Source organism: Eucyclogobius newberryi, unplaced genomic scaffold (assembly GCF_026437365.1).
Source record: "Eucyclogobius newberryi isolate DKJ021-1_F unplaced genomic scaffold, fEucNew1.0.hap1 SCAF_4, whole genome shotgun sequence".
Taxonomy (NCBI): Eukaryota; Metazoa; Chordata; class Actinopteri; order Gobiiformes; family Gobiidae; genus Eucyclogobius; species Eucyclogobius newberryi.
In genome coordinates this window covers 19,022,912-19,042,763 of record NW_027316056.1, presented here as the reverse complement: position 1 = coordinate 19,042,763, position 19,852 = coordinate 19,022,912, and the positions used below count along the sequence as shown (strand labels likewise).

The window sequence follows — 19,852 nt, the reverse complement described above, 5'->3', positions numbered from 1 at the left end:
GATTGCCCGATCAAGCCCATATTTGGGGAAAATCATCTTCACAAACGGGGCATCAAAAGTTAGTCATATTTTGATTTTAAGTGGTACGGTCTCTTTGCCGTGGAGCTGCAAATATCCTGTCACAAATGGGAAAAACGCCAAATCCTTGAAATGTTCACATTTACGCTTCACACTTTAACAAACTCCTCCGTGGGCAATAGCTCGATCAAGCTTTACTTTGGGAAATATCATCTACACAGGCGGGGCATCAAAAGTTATCCATATTTTTATTCCAAGTGCTACGGTCTCTGTGCGGCGGAGCAGCACATTTGACTGACACTTGTGTTGATTTGCACTGGATTGGCCATGTCCAATGTGTGGCCGTCTGTCAAGTTCTTTTTTAATTCAACACACAATAAGGGCGCCATCTTTATCAAGTCGAAAGCGCAGAGTCGGAAGGCCGGCGGCCCGCGAGGGCCGTTGGATGTCGCTTGCGGCTTTAATTCTTCTTCTTCTTCTTCTTCTTCTTCTTCTTCTCGGGACCAACCCCCCTATTTTTCACCCAGTGAACATTGACGAAAAGTCACAAAAATGTTCACACCTCTAAAAATCGTGCCTCTCTACATTCTGGCTATTTCCCTTTTCTAAAATAAAAAAAATTGGCGCGTCAGCGCCCCCAAATGTACCAAAAATGCATTGAGAGATGGGAAATGACCCAAAAAAAATCTGATCGTAGAATCATGAAATTTGGCGCAGAGGTAGATGGTGACAAGAGAAGTAAAAAATATTATTACGGCAACGCCGTCCGCCCAACCAAATGTCGGCCATATTGCTTAAAAAATGGCTAAACATGACTTCAGAGTTTTTCCAAACGTCGTACTTTTACGAACTCCTCCCAGGTCGTTGGCCCTAAAAAGCTGAAATTTGGTGAAAATGCTACTGAGGAGTGGGACATCAAAAGTTATCCAAATTACATTGATACCTCTCACGGTCTCGGTGCGGCGAAGCCGCAAACTGTAGCTAGAATTTCAGAAATCTCCCATATTTAAAATTTCTGCCGTTTGCGCAGATAAAGTCCGAATTACGTCAAATTAGAATCAGTTGTTAAACTCTTTGCCCTAAACCTACTTGAAGTGAAATAAATTCATTTGGCGCCACAGCACCCCCTACAGATTTTATATGGAGGTTAAATGTTTAGTTTTGCGAAATTATATGAAATTTGACACACAACTCAATTTTAGCATCCCCATCAAAAAAGTCAATGAGACCCATGTCATAATTGTTATGGCGTTGCCGTAACGATGACCGAAACCTTTCATGTTATTCCAATGGGGAAATCGCCAGAACATGTTTACACTTTAGACTTTCACAAACTCCTCCCAGGGCGTCAGCCCTATTAACCTGAAATTTGGTGAGACTCATCTTCAGGACCATCAAAAGTTATCCACATTTTCATTCAAAGAGTCACGGTGTCTGTGCGGCAAAGCTGCACATTTTGCCAAGAATTCAAAATAAAATAGCTTTTTGATGGTAAAACAAAGAGGAGAAGATGTGACAGCGTCACAGATTCAGCAGTAGGCGTAATAAAAGGACAATTGGGGCGCGTTAGCGCCCCCTCCTCTTGCGGCGTGGCGGCGGTGTGGCGGCGGCGTGTCGAGGGCCGATCATTGCCGCTTGCGGCTATATTTTTTCTTGTTCTTCTTCAGCGCTTTGATCTCTAATTTGACCCCCTGAACATGCTCAAAAACTCACCAAACTTTGCCCAAAATTCAGAATCGGCGAAAAATTTTATTTTTTCTGGGCCATTTTTTTTTTTCGTTAAAAAATGGCGCGACAGCGCCACCGACAAAAGTCAAAATACATTGCGCCTATGGGAGACGCCCCGAGGTCAACTTTGGCGTAAAGCTACGAAATTCGGGACACGCATTCCTCTCGTGAGGACAAAAAACAAATATTATTGTGGCCACGCCCCCAGACTTACCCTATGGCCGCCATCTTCCTTTGAAAATGAAAACACGCTGTGTTAGCCATTTTGTTCACGTCAAACTTTGACGAACTCCTCCTAGGGCGTTTTGCCCACCGACTTCAAAATCGGCGGACGTCCTCTGGACAAGTGGGGAATCTAAAGTTATCCAATTTTTTGAGATACCTTTTACGGTCTGTGTGCGGCGCAGCCGCAAAGTTGGACAACTTATTTTGGAATATTGCAGATCTAAAAATTGCTCCCATTTGATCAAAACCAGTCCGATTAGGACCAAATTTGAATCAGTTGTTGAACTTTCTAGTTTGGACCAGTTTAGACTGACAAAATTGAAATGGCCGCGATAGCGCCCCCTACAGAGTGACCTTTAAATTAACATTGAGGGTCAAAAATTAGTTTTACCAAAATGTTGTAAACTTTACCCAAAATTCTATTTTGGCGTCCCGATCAAAAAAGCCAATCAGACAAATGCCTTATTTTTTACGGCGTAGTCGTAGCGATGACAGAAACCTCCCATGTTATCCCTATGGGAAAACCGCAAAATCTCTCAAATATCCACATTTTTATGTTTCACACTTTAACAAACTCCTCCTAGTGCGTTTTGCCCACCGACCTCAAAATCGGTGTACGTCCTCTAGACAAGTGGGGCATCTAAAGTTATCCAAATTTTAAGGATAACTTTTACGGCCTCTGTGCGACGGAGCCGCAAACGTTTCCCAGAATTCTGACTATTTGGCCTTCAGAGTGGCAATAGAGTTTTTCCAAATGACATGATATTTTGAACAAAATTCTAATTTGCCATCCTGATCATAAAAGTATGAGAGCCAAAGTCATATTTTGTACGGCGTAACCGTAGCGTTGACAGAAACATCCCATGTTATCCTTATGGGAAAATCGTAGAATCGCTCAAATCACCACATTTTTACGCTTCACACTTTAACAAACTCCTCCTAGGGCGATAGCCCGATCAAGTTCATATTTGGAGAATATCATCTACACAAGCGGGGCATCAAAACTTATCCATATTTTGATTCTAAGTGCTACGGTCTCTGTGTGGCGGACCCGCAAATATATGTCAGAAATGGGAAAACAGCGAAATCTCTAAAATGACCACATTTTTACGCTTCACACTTTAACGAACTCCTCCTAGGGCGATTGCCCGATCAAGTTCATATTTGGGGAAAATCATCTACACAAACGGGGCATCAAAAGTTAGTCATATTTTGATTTTAAGTGCTACGGTCTCTGTGCCGTGGATTTGCAAATATACTGTCACAAATGGGAAAAACGCCAAATCCTTGAAATGTTCACATTTATGATTCACACTTTAACAAACTCCTCCGTGGGCAATAGCCCGATCAAGTTCATATTTGGGGAAAATCATCTACACAAGCGGGGCATCAAAAGTTATCCATATTTTTATTCCAAGTGCTACGGTCTCTGTGCGGCGGCGCAGCAAATTTGACTGACACTTGTGTTGATTTGCACTGGATTGGCCATGTCCAATGTGTCCCCGTCTGTCAAGTTCTTTTTTAATTCCACACACAATAAGGGCGCCATCTTTATCAAGTCGAAAGCGCAGAGTCGGAAGGCCGGCGGCCCGCGAGGGCCGTTGGATGCCGCTTGCGGCTTTAATTTTTCTTGTTCTTCTTCAGCGCTTTGATCTCTAATTTGACCCCCTGAACATGCTCAAAAACTCACCAAACTTTGCCCAAAATTCAGAATCGGCGAAAAATTTTGTTTTTTCTGGGCCTTTTTTTTTTTCATCAAAAAATGGCGCGACAGCGCCACCGACAAAAGTCAAAATACATTGCGCCTATGGGAGACGCCCCGAGGTCAACTTTGTCGTAAAGCTACGAAATTCGGGACACGCATTCCTCTCGTGAGGACAAAAAAAAAAAATCATTGTGACCACGCCCCCAGACTTACCCTATGGCCGCCATCTTCCTTTGAAAATGAAAACACGCTGTGTTAGCCATTTTGTTCACGTCAAACTTTGACGAACTCCTCCTAGGGCGTTTTGCCCACCGACTTCAAAATCGGCGTACGTCCTCTGGACAAGTGGGGCATCTAAAGTTATCCAATTTTTGGAGATACCTTTTACGGTCTGTGTGCGGCGCAGCCGCAAAGTTGGACAACTTATTTTGGAATATTGCAGGTCTAAAAATTGCTCCCATTTGATCAAAACCAGTCCGATTATGACCAAATTTGAATCAGTTGTTCAACTTTCTAGTTTGGACCAGTTTATGATGACAAAATTTAAATGGGCGCGATAGCGCCCCCTACAGAGTGACCTTTAAATTAACATTGAAGGTCAAAAATTAGTTTTACCAAAATGTTCTAAACTTTACCCAAAATTCTATTTTGGCGTCCCGATCAAAAAAGCCAATCACAAAAATGCCTAAATTTTTACGGCGTAGTCGTAGCGATGACAGAAACCTCCCATGTTATCCCTATGGGAAAACCGCAAAATCTCTCAAATTACCACATTTTTATGTTTTACACTTTAACGAACTCCTCTTAGTGCGTTTTGCCCACCAACCTCAAAATCGGTGTACGTCCTCTAGACAAGTGGGGCATCTAAAGTTATCCAAATTTTAAGGATAACTTTTACGGTCTCTGTGCGACGGAGCCGCAAACGTTTCCCAGAATTCTGACTATTTGGCCTTCAGAGTGGCCTATAAACAATAGAGTTTTTCCAAATGACATGATATTTTGCACAAAATTCTAATTTGCCATCCTGATCATACAAGTATGAGAGCCAAAGTCATATTTTGTACGGCGTAACCGTAGCGATGACAGAAACATCCCATGTTATCCTTATGGGAAAATCGCAAAATAGCTCAAATCACCACATTTTTACGCTTCACACTTTAACAAACTTCTCCTAGGGCGATTGTCCGATCAAACTCATATTTGGGTAAAATCATCTACACAAGTGGGGCATCAAAAATTATCCATATTTTGATTTTAAGTGCTACGGTCTCTGTGCCGTGAAGCTGCAAATATACTGTCACAAATGGGAAAACCGCCAAATCCTTGAAATGTTCACATTTATGCTTCACACTTTAATGAACTCCTCTGTGGGCAATAGCTCGATCAAGCTCATATTTTGGGGAAAATCATATACACAAGCGGAGCATCAAAAGTTATCCATATTTTTATTCCAAGTGTCACGGTCTCTGTGTGCTGGAGCTTTGTGTTCATTTGCACTGGTTAAGCACAGCATTGTACATGTCCAATGTGTCACTGTCTTAGTTCTTAGACAATTGCGTTAGCGCCATCTCTGTAAAATGCAGAGAGCAGAGTCGGAAGGCCGGCGGCCCGCGAGGGCCGTTGGATGCCGCTTGCGGCTTTAATCTTTAGGCCCGAGCCCCAGCAGGGCGGAGGGCCTATTGCTCCCGCAACTTGCAACCGCAACTTGCAACTGTCTGACTGGTACCCCGTCGCCCCTGGCAAGTACAGTGAACTAGCCCATGCCGAAGGCATGGATCATGCATACTTACTCCTGCTATGACAGAAATAGTCAACAATGAGTGAATGGGCGTAGCCCATTCACTCATTGTTGACAACAGCAGCGCGAAGCGCTGCATTCCTCCAAAAACCCTCCTGGCATCGTCCTGTACGCGAGAGTCCATGCCGCAGGCATGGGCCATGCTTGTATCTGCTCAAATCAATGGAAGTCTATGGGGAGTGGGCGGGGCATCCCGACGGAATAGGGAGTGACGAGCGCGTAAGCGCTCGTAATGATGATTCCACCCCATGACGGCATCGGGAAGGCTTAGAGCTTTCAAACGATGTATCATTTGTTGTTATAGTGGAAACGGCTATATTGTTTTTGCTAAAAATATTAATATTTTTATTTTTCTTGTTCTTCTTCAGCGCTTTGATCTCTAATTTGACCCCCTGAACATGCTCAAAAACTCACCAAACTTTGCCCAAAATTCAGAATCGGCGAAAAATTTTATTTTTTCTGGGCCATTTTTTTTTCCGTTAAAAAATGGCGCGACAGCGCCACCGACAAAAGTCAAAATACATTGCGCCTATGGGAGACGCCCCGAGGTCAACTTTGGCGTAAAGCTACGAAATTCGGAACACGCATTCCTCTCGTGAGGACAAACAAAAAAAATCATTGTAGCCACGCCCCCAGACTTACCCTATGGCCGCCATCTTCCTTTGAAAATGAAAACACGCTGTGTTAGCCATTTTGTTCACGTCAAACTTTGACGAACTCCTCCTAGGGCGTTTTGCCCACCAACTTCAAAATCGGCGTACGTCCTCTGGACAAGTGGGGCATCTAAAGTTATCCAATTTTTTGAGATACCTTTTACGGTCTGTGTGCGGCGCAGCCGCAAAGTTGGACAACTTATTTTGGAATATTGCAGATCTAAAAATTGCTCCCATTTGATCAAAACCAGTCCGATTAGGACCAAATTTGAATCAGTTGTTAAACTTTCTAGTTTGGACCAGTTTAGGCTGACAAAATTGAAATGGCCGCGATAGCGCCCCCTACAGAGTGACCTTTAAATTAACATTGAAGGTCAAAAATTAGTTTTACCAAAATTGTCTAAACTTTACCCAAAATTCTATTTTGCCGTCCCGATCACAAAAGCCAATCACAAAAATGCCTAAATTTTTACGGCGTAGTCGTAGCGATGACAGAAACCTCCCATGTTATCCCTATGTGAAAACCACAAAATCTCTCAAATTACCACATTTTTTATGTTTTACACTTTAACGAAGTCCTCCTAGTGCGTTTTGCCCACCAACCTCTAAATCGCTGTACGTCCTCTAGACAAGTGGGGCATCTAAAGTTATCCAAATTTTAAGGATAACTTTTACGGTCTCTGTGCGACGGAGCCGCAAACGTTTCCCAGAATTCTGACTATTTGGCCTTCAGAGTGGCCTATAAACAATAGAGTTTTTCCAAATGACATGATATTTTGAACAAAATTCTAATTTGCCATCCTGATCATAAAAGTATGAGAGCCAAAGTCATATTTTGTACGGCGTAACCGTAGCGATGACAGAAATATCCCTTGTTATCCTTATGGGAAAATCGCAGAATCGCTCAAATCACCACATTTTTACGCTTCACACTTTAATGAACTCCTCCTAGTGCGATTGTCCGATCAAGTTCATATTTGGAGAATATCATCTACACAAGCGGGGCATCAAAACTTGTCCATATTTTGATTCTAAGTGCTACGGTCTCTGTGTGGCGGACCCGCAAATTTATGTCAGAAATGGGAAAACAGCGAAATCTCTAAAATGACCACATTTTTACGCTTCACACTTTAACGAACTCCTCCTAGGGCAATAGCTCGATCAAGTTCATATTTGGGGAGAATCATCTACACAAGCGGGGCATCAAAAGTTAGTCATATTTTGATTTTAAGTGGTACGGTCTTTGTGCCGTGGAGCTGCAAATATACTGTCACAAATGGGAAAACCGCCAAATCCTTGAAATGTTCACATTTACGCTTCACACTTTAACAAACTCCTCCCTGGGCAATAGCTCGATCAAGCTTTACTTTGGGAAATATCATCTACACAAGCGGGGCAGCAAAAGTTATCCATATTTTTATTCCAAGTGCTACGGTCTCTGTGCGGCGGCGCAGCAAATTTGACTGACACTTGTGTTGATTTGCACTGGATTGGCCATGTCCAATGTGTCGCCGTCTGTCAAGTTCTTTTTTAATTCAACACAATAAGGGCGCCATCTTTATCAAGTCGAAAGCGCAGAGTCGGAAGGCCGGTGGCCTGCGAGGGCCGTTGGATGCCGCTTGCGGCTTTAATTCTTTCTTCTTCTTCTTCTTCTTCTTCTTCTCGGGACCAACCCCCCTATTTTTCACCCAGTGAACATTGACGAAAAGTCACAAAAATTAGCACACCTCTAAAAATCGTGCCTCTCTACATTCTGGCTATTTCCTTTTTCTAAAATTAAAAAAATTGGCGCGTCAGTGCCCCCAAATGTACCAAAAATGCATTGAGAGATGGGAAATGACCCAAAAAAAATCTGATCGTAGAATCATGAAATTTGGCGCAGAGGTAGATGGTGACAAGAGAAGTAAAAAATATTATTACGGCAACGCCGTCCGCCCAACCAAATGTCGGCCATATTGCTTAAAAAATGGCTAAACATGACTTCAGAGTTTTTCCAAACGTCGTACTTTTACGAACTCCTCCCAGGTCGTTGGCCCTAAAAAGCTGAAATTTGGTGAAAATGCTACTGAGGAGTGGGACATCAAAAGTTATCCAAATTACATTGATACCTCTCACGGTCTCTGTGCGGCAAAGCCGCAAACTGTAGCAAGAATTTCAGAAATCTCCCAAATTTAACATTTCTGCCGTTTGCGCAGATAAAGTCCGAATTACGTCAAATTAGAATCAGTTGTTAAACTCTTTGCCCTAAACCTACTTGAAGTGAAATAAATTAATTTGGAGCCACAGCGCCCCCTACAGATTTTATATGAAGGTTAAATATTTAGTTTTGCGAAATTATATGAAATTTGACACACAACTCAATTTTGGCATCCCCATCAAAAAAGTCAATGAGACCCATGTCATAATTGTTATGGCTTTGTCGTAACGATGACCGAAACCTTCCATGTTATTCCAATGGGGAAATCGCCAGAACATGTTTACACTTTAGACTTTCACGAACTCCTCTTAGGGCGTTAGACATATTAACCTGAAATTTGGTGAGACTCATCTTCAGGGGTGGACCATCAAAAGTTATCCACATTTTTATTCTAAGAGTCACGGTGTCTGTGCGGCAAAGCCGCACATTTTGCCAAGAATTCAAAATAAAATTGCTTTTTGATGGTAAAACAAAGGGGAGAAGATGTGACAGCGTCACAGATTCAGCAGTAGATGTAATAAAAGGACAATTGGGGCGCGTTAGCGCCCCCTCCTCTTGCGGCGTGGCGGCGGCGTGGCGAGGGCTGATCATTGCCGCTTCCGGCTATATTTTTCAACTGTTTCTCCTTTTTTAAGTAGCGACTAAGCAACATTTGAGTTTGTTAAGTTTTTCAGTGTAACTAATGAGGTAAGAAACATAAAAAATATTATGCATGAACATAATTTTTAGTCAAATAAATATGAGAGCCATCCAGGACATTCTAATCATTGTAGGTGGCACAGTAGTGTCGTGGTTTGATTAAAACCACTTACACATGCACTCATGTATAACAGAGAGCCGTCTGAGGGCCGCTCCCCCTGAAAATGACATTGCATCTTTTAGTCATACTTTCCTAGTTGTATAATGATTGCATGCAATTATACTTAAATAAGAATGGTCTATTATGAACAAAAAGTGTGGTATTTTTAATTCTTGTTTGGTAATAAAAACAATCTACCAATAGAAACGTTTATAGGTGTTGAAGTACTTCCCTCTAGTGGACATTTGCATGCAGTGCAGTTAAACTGACCTTGTTCCTGCTGATGGCTAGATTGATTCGTAGGGCTCCCATCCCATGGAGGACAAACTTCATTGATGTCAAGAGATTATCCAGTACCGCAGGCTGCAGACGACAAGGGGACAGAGAATGAAACTGTGCATTTCATTTTAATTTTCAATTGAAATTAATTTTACAAATGTCAATTGCTATTTCAACATTCATTTAAAAAAAAGTTTGACATGCAATTTTCAATTTGAATTTAACAAATGAAAATTCAATGTGGTAATTGTCAATCCAATAGGGCTATAGTTGACTAAAGACATGCTCTGTGATTCGCATAATTACAAACTCTAACTCAAACTTTCAAACTCATAAACAATTAAATCATAAACAATTATCTTTAAAAAGGCAGTTACTCCTTTCTGCTGTTGTGAATATAAATCCTTAAAAATAACTTTAAAAATTAATAAATAGTTGGTTGACCAAGACAGCATCGACTGATTAATCGATTAAACAACTGGCTCTAAAATAAATAATATAATAATAAATCCACCAGTGCTTAATATTTCTGCGTTAAAAGATTGTAAATTAGATTACATGTTGGCATAGGATTTTGTTCTCATTATTCAAACAAAGTGCAATTGAATTGTCAATTAAATTGTCAAAGTATTTGTCATATTCAAATTAAATGATTAAATTCCAATTCATTATAAATTAAGTAACTGCCCTGGGATGTTAGTGTTTTTATTTATGTTTTAATCATTTTGTATGCCAATTAACTGTGTTATGTTAGAATTAATTTAAAATATGCATTTGTAATTCTTCAATTCATTACGTCAAATTTGACGTAAATGACGTGGTAGAATTCTTCATTCTACCACGTCAAAAGTGGTTAAAGTCTTGGTCATCAGTTTGACAGAAAGATAAACTACACACATTCCTTCCAGATTTTATCTGCACTGCACTTTCGTACGCAGATGAAACGTGTCAGGTGAGATAAGTCCAACAGGAGACAGTTTAAGGATGAATGTCCATCATGGCAGCTTTAGAAACGCATTTGAGTCTATACAGTCCACACCATGCATTGATTTAAAGGAGCTGAGCTACTTTGTGTCAGCTCCTAAGACTGAAACAACTTATCTATGTTTTGTAGAGTCTTGATGAGGTGAAGTCAGTATTATTGTATTATTATTATTACTACTACTACCGTACAGAGTATTTACAAAACAAATACAGTATATAAACTAAATATTCACAGTCGTTGAATCTCATTATGTGTGAGAAGGTACATTATCTCACTATTTTTATCATCCAAATGCACATCACACATATTAACTACAACATTAATGTCACAGATCACGGACAAACAAAAGCACAAGCATGAAACTTGGAGAGATTTCAGACAAAGCAGAAAACCACAACGTAGAACTACAAATAAAAAGGCCAGGGAACCAGTGCAGTTCTGCAATGATGCTAAATGTGGAGAAAAGAAGCATGGGCAAAATGAGTTTACGGCATATTGAATACAGTCATATCTGAGTCTGGTGCCGTGTCTGTGATTAGTACTTAATGACTTTATGCTGCAGCTGATTCAGAACAAAGGTCCAAGGGTCATTTTTTCTACAGTCTCACACAGAAGTTTGCCTCAAATGCTCAAAAAGAGTGACACACAGAGTTAATATATTATTTTGAGTCAAAGGGCTATGTAGTTCTTGCTTTTTTTTTGGCGTATATTGATTGCAACAATATCCAGATAATAATGTGACATTACAACAGAAAAGCACATAAAGTTGTATGTGTAAATTGAGGTTTTAGTGTCAGGCAAATGTAATAATAACAACAACAACCACCACCCACAAAAGAACAGAAATATCACTTTATACTTTACTTGGTAGGTTACAACATTAATTTCTTTTGTTCCTCATTTTATTTTTAATCGGCTATTTATTATTTCTTTAATATCTATTATTTATTTCAAACACTTGATAATGTTGTATGTTGTATATCTCCAAAACAACATTCACAGTATTATTGATATTCTGATGTACTTCCCACTTCAGGAGCTTACATTTTGATTTTGTTATAGCAATATTAGAATACAACTAATAGTGTTATAACAATAATAATAAACAAGTGATAGCATCTGAGCTTTTATCGTCTATTACCATCAAATTGTCATTTAATTCTTTGTAATCTGCTGGCAAGCCTTTCAGTAAGAGCAAGTCTACAATATTTCTTCTAAAATGGCAACAAAGAACCAAAAAACAAGCGGTTTCCCGCTGGAGGAGCCTGGAGCCATGTGTCATTGTGTGGTAATCTGAACCCTGCATTACATCACTTCTGAGACATAGAAAGGTAAAGGAACACCAGCCTCCCTTCACCAACAATGCATGTGGGCTTTGTCACCAGTTTACGAGGGAAATACCCCCAACACCCCTTAAGGTAAGTCATCCGGGTTTAAAAATGAATCAAGAAAAAAATAACATTAATAATATTAGAATAAGCAGCAGTAAGAAGCAGTTCAGTACTTCACATCACTATTTTAAAACAAAAGCAAATGTCTGCACCCATTTAATGTACACTTGACTCTCAAAAAACAAAAAATAAGATAAACAAACAATAAGAATACTATAAAAATACTTCAACTACTCTATAAAATAATTTAGTTGGCCCGTGTTAACAAATGAACAAATTATTTTAACCTGGCATGAGTGAGACATGAGTTCACACTTGCATAAAAACATTCAAATTAGGACTAAACTAGGACTAAACCTGGGACTAAACATGGACAGAGCCAGGGTTTAACCAGCACTAAAAGAGGACCAAACCAAGTCTACATCAGAAGTAAACTGCACTCAAACCAGGACCAAACAAGTACAAGTGCAAACGCATAATTGCCTTTCCCGGTTGTATTGAATGAGCCAAACCTCCAACTTAAATCTCCATAAGAACACGATTGTCCCAACTACGTCATTGATATTACAGCTCTCAATACAACACAATAATCTGTAAATCTTCCCTGATACACTCCTCTTTTGTTCTGGTCCTGGGTGCCGTTGGGATCAGCCCGACCGCACCGTTAGCGGTTGTCTTGTGTCGGAGAATTAGCTGTGAAAACACTACAACAAAGAATGTGGCTGGACTGGCATTGACCTAATCATTAACTACCGACTCTGCTCACCAGGAAGGAGAGCGGATTAGCAAAGCAATGCCATCTGAATTTCTGTAACTAAAGAGAGAACAGGGCTGCTTTATCTTTAGATTGCAGAACGTGCACAGGGGTACAGCGCAATACAAAGTCCTACAAGACACATTATGCAAACTTTTTACATGATTTTGGACCGCGTTGATCACTCAGCCCTCATTTCTGTGAACACAAAGCACTATTGATGAAAGCAGAGGTAAATGAACAGGAGAGAAGCAGTTAAAATAACAGTAATGATTATATATTAGCTGGACATGCTTTGTTGTTAGCGGTGAAGTGATCAAAACGAAGCCAGTCAAGGTTTATGGAAAAACAAAACAAAGCATTTATATGTGATGGAGGTCAGCAATGATGGTGGTAGCGTGGAGCGTTTTCATGATTACCCTGTAAATGTAAGCGTGAAAGAAACAAGACAAACAAGGCCTGCTTTTCTTTAAGTAAAATGTGTAGCTAAAAGTTATTATGCGATTATCTGTTATGATTATTTTTTATTGTTACACGATTCATCTCAACTACTCGATTATAACCATAGTAAATCGTAAGATAAGATAAGAGAACCATTATTTGCCCCACAATGGGGAAAGTTCAATGTTGCAACGCACAGTTTTAGAGCAGCAGGAGAATAGAGACATGTAACATATGAAGATAAATAACTTTAAATGGACTTAGGTCTGACACACTGTGCAGGTAGAGCAAAAACTCTGAAGTACAGTAAGTGGCTATGACCAGTAATCAAATACTGTAATCGTTATCTGGTCTATACACAGACTCCAAAACATGCCCTGAGCTGACAGAAGAGGTTTTATTACTCAGAGTGTTAAGCACACAGACAACGTAAAACACTCTTTTGTCTGTAAAATAATTCTAACCCTTAAACGACACAGTGAAGTTTATTAAATTTAGTAAAAATCTCATAATTCATGGACTAATTAAGTACTAAAATAATCATCAGTTGCATCCCTAAAAGTATTTATTGTCATGTAAGCACTTTATCGTGTGCCGTCTTCATGACCTGTGCTATGAGAAAGAATGAAAATGAAAAGCAATGCATTCCAGCCACATCTACAAAAGACAAGCACAAGAGTTTGAGCCGCAAATAAAGAAAGGATCTCCATTCCACGCCCCTCTCCAAATCCCTCTGTCACCCCTGTCCCCGTCCAGATCAGTCCTGTAAAACGCGAAACAAAGCCGAACGTTTGGGATGGAAGAGGGAACGGGGCGGTGAATGAGTTGTTTACTTCGAGACACTTAGAGATACAAATCCCAGTCGACTCAGGGATGAAGAAACGGTGGTAGAGGCCGGTGTGTTTGTGGAGAGGGAGGAGCGCTGGATTTTTTGCTGTGGGAAAGAGCACATGGAAAGGCGGGTTTGTGACCGTCATCTTTCCATTCAAAATAAGGGTGTTACTCAAAACAAAGAGACGCTTAACTGTCACAGCAAACACAAAAGCGATAAGACTACTGATAATGACCTCCCTGTCCCTGGTCTTTCTAGTTATTTACAGCTGTCCCAAACCTTTTTTTTTCTCATGAGGACCCACTAAGCAAACTTTCTGGTTGAAATGGGCTCGGGACGTAACAACAGGGCAAATTGCATACAACCTCGGGCTCTAATAACTCCAAACTTACAGTACATACACATTATGCTTGAATGGTGTGTCTAAAACATCCAATATTATCACTCAGTACATTTACAAGGTCAGAAAAATCAAATATTTAATAATTAGGTCTGGTTTTGATTTGTGTTTACATCATGCACAAGAGAAGTTTGAGCATCAAAAACACTTAATGACATGTGTCAGTTAATAAGTGGATTTTTTAGAGTGACAGTTGTATTTTGAAAACAAAGTACAATGAATTTTAAAATAACTCTTTTCAATCTTTTCAATTTCTTTCATTTTTGTCCTGGCCACACTAGTTTGCCCTTTTTTTCTTTATTGTTTTCCTGGTCAAAACCTGCACAGGTGTGAGTAATCTGATTTCTTTCAAATTTCAGATATTAACAACAATCTGATCAATCCAGAAATTAGATTTTTGGTGCATATGAAAACAACCATAGAGTAGGGATGTCAAGATTATTCAGTTAATCATCGATATTTATACAGGTCACAAAATAATCGTAAAATCCAAAAACTCATAATTGTGACTATTTTAGAGGCAAAATTATGCCATTTCTATTTAATCTGGACCCCAAAAAAGTACACTTAAATGTATAGTGATTTGTATGTGGCTGTTTGAATCACAATAACTTTACTTTTGCATTAAGAAAGTTTGATTTCATAAAGCTGGTCGCATAGTAATGGGAGAGTAATACATTAGAATGAAAGAAAATTTAGGATTTCTTTTGAATAATTCTCACAATAATCGCAACACAATAACATGATATTGTGATATTGTGACATCCTTACCAGTGACCAGCACATTGGCTTGAGTTATGGGATCACATTTGTGTCTCGTCCTGCTCCTACTTTATTGTCAACATATTGATTATTGCTGTGACCAGTGCATTCTGCCGTTGTAATTGGGCAAGACACGTCACCCGCCTGCCCAGAGAGTGGTAGAGGTCGAAGGGACACATCGGCGGCCTCGTTTCTGCTATTCAACCCCAAGGCAGCTGTGGCTAAACACCATTCGAGTGTGGCATAAATGAACAATGACTACAGTGTACAGTTTAGGGGCTTCTTACGGATTTGTGAGTGCAAAGGCTACTGCCCAAAATAATCGTTGCAACATGTACTAAATCACAGGTCAATCTCACGTATTACAGTAGTCAATCTTAAGACAATCAACATACTTGTGTGCTCAGAAACAAGACAAAAACAAAACAAACTACAGTGAAAGGCATTATTTTAATACACGAGAGAGAAAGGAGTGAAGAATGTGACACGTATGAGTGAAGGAGCAGGAACCTGGAACATCTTAAAATCCTGGAATGCATCTGAATCCCTCAGCTGCCAAAACAACTGTCTCTAATACATCAGTGTGAACGCATCAACCGCCAAAACACACACCAGTCGCCGTTTTCTGCATATTTCAGACTCATGGATCTAATACTCACAAAACTTGAAGTGAGTCTGCCATCACTTACTCATTACATTTAGGGGCAATTATGAAAGGTTGCAAAGAATGTATAATAAAAACTTGACAAGTTTACAACTCTACTTCAGTCTGTAAAAGTAAAAGAACAATATTCAAGTGGATATAAAAATGTAAAGGTATGGAGAGAACAACTAGTGCCTCTGTCAACACTGGTATCACTACGACTAGTGCTCCATGCTGCTGCTGCTGCTGCTGCTGCTGCTGCAGCTAAAACTATAATTATCAGTACTCACATTAATCCATTAATATCACGCTTGCAGGACTGTCTGTGATTAGTCATTGTTACTAATGCAACCGCTGCTACAAAAAGAATAAAACCATTGAAATTGAGTGCGCTGCCAATATTGGGCCAATGTTTTCTGTTACTATTGTGCAACACAATACAACACACTGTCATTTCTGAGGTGTGAAGTATTGCACGTTTCTCAAAAACAAGCAAAAACACTGTGTGGAGCAAACTGTACTCAGTAAGCAACATTTCTTGAGTAAAGTTGTTTTTACTTTCCAGGCTCAGACTCACTATTTCTGGAATTTGGCTCAGAGTGGCTCACACACAAAGCCGGAGACAACAGCCAAACCAGGGCAGCCACTGGGATGTGACCCTGGTATGCATACATTAAAAACATCCCTGCTCCACTCTGCCTGAGCATAAACTTATCATGTTCATCAGGACTTTGCATCTAACTACGGCCAAAATAGGTGTCCTATTCTCTGCATGTGAGGGATGCTTACAGTTCCCACCTCCACTAAAGGATGCTAACAACAGTATCGTAGTGTTTGAAATGAGTGTGTCGTTGTGTCTGACCTTGAAGCTGATCAGCTCCTGTTTGGTGAAGCCGTTGCTGTGAATGATTTTCATCTGTTTCACCAAAGTGCTTTTGCCGCTCTCTGCTGCTCCTGAGACACAGACGGAAACAGTTTATTTCATCAGAAGAAGGAATGACACAGCTCAACCTTTTCTTCATACTCGAACCAACCGAATCACTATTATATCAGTTATGAACAATACTTCGATCATTATCTAAATACATACATAAAAAATGTCTAAACAATATTATATCTATTCAATACCTGTTTGTTTTTAATATAAAGACATGTTTTATATCATTAGTATTGCCCATTTTTGATACCACAGAAGAATAAATAAGTGGACCAGCCAGAATTCAGAAATCAGATAGGGTTTATTGCCATTGTCAACGAACAAAATTCACAAACATAGGAACTTGTCTTGGTGATTCGGTGCAACATAAAACAATGAACAATGAATAAGTCAAAAGAGGAACAATTTCAAAGGTGAAAACCAATTTATAACACATGAAGTTGTGCCATTAAGAGGAACTGATGGGCCTTGTTATCAAACAGAACCGGCCCTATACAGCTCATATCTATCAATGTGTTAACTTAATAATGGCTAAAACTGTCATAGTTCTTGTCTAAAAGTAGAAAAAATGCATTGACCACCGAGCAGGCCCACTTATTGTGATATTTGGAACACGTTTGCTGTCCTACTTAGTTGTAAAAAATGAGGCCACAAAACATTAAACACCTTAAAACCATATTTGTATCAGGCCAGGGAAATAGCCAAGCGTAACCCACCTTTAGGCATCATTCATTAATCATTCATAAGACTTGTGTAGACTACATTTGGTGGACGGTGGTACCAGAAGTGTCTTAATTGGTTCGGCTGCAGTTCTTACCCAGGAGCAGTATCTTCACCACGTTCATCTCTCGTTTGGTAAACTCGTACAGGTCCCGGTCTATTTTGGCACTCTGCACCCTCGCCCTCTTCTCCTCCTCCGTCACGTCGGTCCCGAGGCACAGTCCCATTTCGGACGGCGGCAACTCATCTCCGTCAGCCCGAAACAAGCTGTGAATTCCGCGCCGGTATCAGCAGTGCGCGGCGGCCCGTGCGTCCGTGCGCCATCTGCAGACTTCCAACCGGGAACAAGAGGGAGTCACGTTAACTTCTGAGGAGCAGGGACGCCACTTTAGGCCTGGTCTTCATCCTCGAAAGTTGAGCTTCAACACGCGTAACAGTTTGAAGAAAAGTTTGGCTTCCCCCCCCCCCGTGCGCCGGTAGCGGTTCAAACTCTTCCTGCCGCCCCACGCGCCTCGGGTTACGCCTCCTCCCACCGCCCGCGAGCTACAGCTGCCGGCCCATAACAGGCTCCGGACCTCTGTGGGACCTCTCTGCGGGACCTCTGTGGGACCTCTCTGCGGGACCTCTGTGGGACCTCTCTGTGGGACCTCTCTGCGGGACCTCTGTGGGACCTCTCTGCGGGACCTCTGTGGGTCCTCTCTGTGGGACCTCTCTGCGGGACCTCTGTGGGACCTCTCTGTGGGACCTCTGTGGGACCTATGTGGGACCTCTCTGTGGGACCTCTCTGTGGGACCTCTCTGTGGGACCTATGTGGGACCTCTGTGGGACCTCTGTGGGACCTCTGCGGGACCTCTGTGGGACCTCTCTGTGGGACCTCTGTGGGAAGTGACGTCCCGGGACAGTGCTGCGGAGGATTTTACCTGAGCAAGCACAAACAAAGGGCGGTGGATTTGTCCCGCTTGACTCAGTGTGACGCAGAGGGAATGGGACCATCTTTTCCCATCTAATTTACGCTTTAGTGAACAGCCTTAAAGGAGACATAGTATGCTTTTACGCAGGTACTTAATATTGAACTATAACATAGGTATATCATCGTTTTACATGTTGAGTATCGTAAACTGCAATATTGCTCTAAAATGGCTTAGTAATAGAATCGGGTCCAGTGACTTCCTGTTCAAAAGTGCAGAACTGTAAATCTGTATAAAATTACATCAGGAGATTCAACTGTAAAATGTGTGTACATAGTAAGTCTATTTTATTGTTATAAGATAAGATAAGATAATCCTTTATTGTCCACACATGGGGAAATTTCATTGATACAACGCAGCAGATACAGAGGAAAAGGACGGATCACAGAATATAGGAAGTTTAAAAAACACTCTCAATAGAAGAACTCTTATAAACAAAAACTCCTATCCTATAGCAGGTTTAAATTGTTTTTATTTTCCATGGGTTGTTTTATCATTGTTCATGGTTTTATGTTGCGTATCACCAAAGCAAGTGCCCATGTTTGTAAATTATGTTAATTAGCAATGGTAATAAACTTATTCTGATAAACCTCTTCATAGTGACGTTCTCTGTAACGAGTCTTGGATTGTCATTTACATGCTTTTATTTTTGAAAAGTGTCTATGTGATATTTTATAAGACTGTTTGTATCACAGTCTTATAAAACAGTCCTATTGAATTCCATTTCCTATTCCATTTCCACTTGGGGGATGGTGGGCAGGTGAAAACAGGTCAGCAATTGAGGCTCAGGACAATAAAGGATTTTCAAATATGCAATCAATAAAAATACAACTTTGACTACACAAATGATGATGAGGAAAGACAGTTATAAGGTTTTAAGAGCTCATGAAAGTCAGTAGATTTTGCATGTCTCCTTTAACACAGCTAACCATTGAAGGTAAAACCATGTATTTAGTATGGCAGTCTGTACTGAGCAGACTCATGATCAATTACTAATATATATTAAAAATAAATTACTTACTGGGTCTTCAAAAACTAAAATTTAACTTTCAGAAGTCAGAATCAGAAATCAGACGTGTTCACACAAATGGACTCCGTACTTGAATTTTGCATAAGTAAAAGTTAGAAATGTTGATAATTGTTGTGATTTAGTTTCACTGTGAGAGCAGGACATGACTCTCATGGGACAGTGAAGTTTATGACCTCATTTCAAACTCTCAGTGAACCGTGACTTTCTGCTGATCCAGCTCGGTGCCCACAGAGCCCAGCACCTTCACACACACACACTATTAAAAGACATAAATATATACTTTGATAAAGAAAACGTAGGTAAAATGATTATAGAGATTTATTTGTTAAAAAGGACTTGTACAAGTAATTACAAAGCTGTGAAAATACCTGCACTGTATTATTTAGCCGTCACTATGCATATTTGAACAGATATTCAAATTAACCATTATCCATCTAAACAGACAGATGAGACACACTGAACTGTGCAAGTGTTTTAGAAGGACAAATATGTCAATATAGAATTGACTATATATTTATCATTAATGTGTCGCCCTCCGAGACAAGTGCTGTTGTGATTTTGGGCGTTACAAAAATGAATTGAATGTG

General features: G+C 40.3%; 1 protein-coding gene across 1 annotated transcript in view; it reads right to left on the bottom strand.

Annotated features, from left to right (window-relative positions):
- Positions 1-17,638, bottom strand: part of gnav1 (guanine nucleotide binding protein (G protein) alpha v1) — a 43,644-nt gene extending 26,006 nt beyond the window's left edge. The window contains exons 1-3 of the mRNA XM_072462734.1: positions 17,365-17,638; positions 16,473-16,564; positions 9,394-9,486 (exon numbers count right to left, since the gene is read on the bottom strand). Coding sequence (XP_072318835.1) covers positions 9,394-9,486; positions 16,473-16,564; positions 17,365-17,494 — 315 coding nt within the window. The 5' untranslated portion in view covers positions 17,495-17,638. The remainder of the gene's footprint in view (positions 1-9,393; positions 9,487-16,472; positions 16,565-17,364) is intronic.
- Between the last annotated feature and the right edge of the window lie 2,214 nt (positions 17,639-19,852).